The sequence below is a fragment of the Histoplasma capsulatum genome, genomic scaffold (assembly GCF_000149585.1).
Source record: "Histoplasma capsulatum NAm1 scaffold_8 genomic scaffold, whole genome shotgun sequence".
Taxonomy (NCBI): domain Eukaryota; kingdom Fungi; phylum Ascomycota; class Eurotiomycetes; order Onygenales; family Ajellomycetaceae; genus Histoplasma; species Histoplasma mississippiense.
In genome coordinates, this window is record NW_001813975.1 from 1,427,176 (window position 1) to 1,428,759 (window position 1,584).

Consider the following 1,584-nt stretch of genomic DNA (forward strand, 5'->3'; position numbering starts at 1 on the left):
ACGAGCGAGGGACGCCATATCGGACACGACACACTCATCCGCGGTCGCGTTCCGCGCCTTGGCCAGCCGATTTTTGCGTTTTGGGTCGCGAGGCATCTGTGGATAATGGCGCATGGCGTACAGCCACATCTGCCGATAGGCAAGATCAAACTGCCTCCCAACAGGCTCACGCCGACCGTCGAAGGCGGACTCGGAGGTCTGAACCGGGCACATGTCACCGCCGTCGCTGCACGTTGTCCATAAGCCGTCCATCGTCTGACGTACAGTGGACTTCCCCAGGGTGAACAGTCTTGTCAGACAGTGGGCCCAGCTTTCGAAACACTTGAAGTCTTCGAAGAAAGAATTCAGGGATGGAACCAGGGCGCCGAACGACCGCAGCTTCTCCCAGATAGCATCTCTTTCGTCTTCATCAAAGTCGGTGAAGATCTGACCACTGGTCACAAGACCGCGCACCACTTTGGCTTCGGAGCGCGGCACCATCAACTGGAGCGTCTCGACCGTATGCTGGTCAATCTTCGCCACCGACGCTGGATCGTCGTCGACGAGAGAGAACCAGAAATCCTTCACGTAATTCAAGTAATGGGCAATTTCCTGCCGACGTTAATATGGGGAACGGATGATGCCGGGTGGGAACCAACCTCGTCACAACTGACCGCCATGACTCGATGGAGCATGCTGATCCGCATTGCATTCCGGTGTCCTGGTATTCCAAGCACGCCGTCAAAGGCATGTCTGAGGCGAGTATTCTTAAACAGCGACTGCAGACGGGTTTGGCTGTTCGAACACAGCCGAGCCTTCCACCGCAGCTCTCCGTGGAGATTTCCGTCGTTTGCATACTGGCGGATTCGGCGGTAGATTTCTCCATCGCTCGGGGGCATCTCGTTGGAATATTCTTCGATGAGAGATGTCTTCAGGTCGTCCCCGATATCTACAGCGGGCAACGGTCAGACCTCCTCGCGGCTACCAGCCTAAGAAACCTTACCGTCCGAATAAACGTCAACGACCCACCAGCGGTGGGCAGGCGACAAGACCTCCAGCCCGGCTGCGATTCGGTGTCGTCCATGTAGCCCCTGTAGTTGCCCTGGTGGGAAGCAGAGACGAGGCATCTCCGGTTCCGGGTTTGTCAGCAATTCACGTGCACCGACGTTCGCCCTCCGCAGGGCAGCCGCCAGATTCTGCCGCGATACAGCTGCAGGTACACGGTGTGCCAGAGCCATGCTCTGGCATCCCTCTTCTTGGAAAATCCTGCATAAGCGATCACCATTCTTGTGGTCTAGCTGTCGAGACGACTGAGGATCGAAAAAAATTTGATCTAGATCGACTCTGGCGGTTCCTTGGAATTTGAGGCGTCTCTCAGCCGCCAGACGAGTCTCTCTCTCGGTGAATCGGAGAGACTCCATCACGATAGGGTGCTTGTTGCGCGTTCAGGATGATTTAGGGCAGAGATGGTAATTCGAACGGAGGGGTTGGAGACGAGCTTTATGTACCAGGCGCGGCCACTTTCGAGGGTGACTGCTAACATGGCTCAGGGTGAGCGCCGTTTCAAGCACCCTCGCCTTTCTATTTAAATCGTTGCAGCCCACC

At 56.2% G+C, this 1,584-nt stretch overlaps 1 protein-coding gene across 1 annotated transcript; it reads right to left on the minus strand.

The window, feature by feature from the left end:
• Positions 1-34: 34 nt before the first annotated feature.
• Positions 35-1,217, minus strand: HCAG_07380 (predicted protein; the record flags this gene model as incomplete). Its single annotated transcript, XM_001537908.1, has 4 exons — positions 35-129; positions 171-561; positions 639-928; positions 983-1,217. 4 exons carry the CDS (start codon positions 1,215-1,217, stop codon positions 35-37), a joined length of 1,011 nt encoding a protein of 336 aa, XP_001537958.1.
• Between the last annotated feature and the right edge of the window lie 367 nt (positions 1,218-1,584).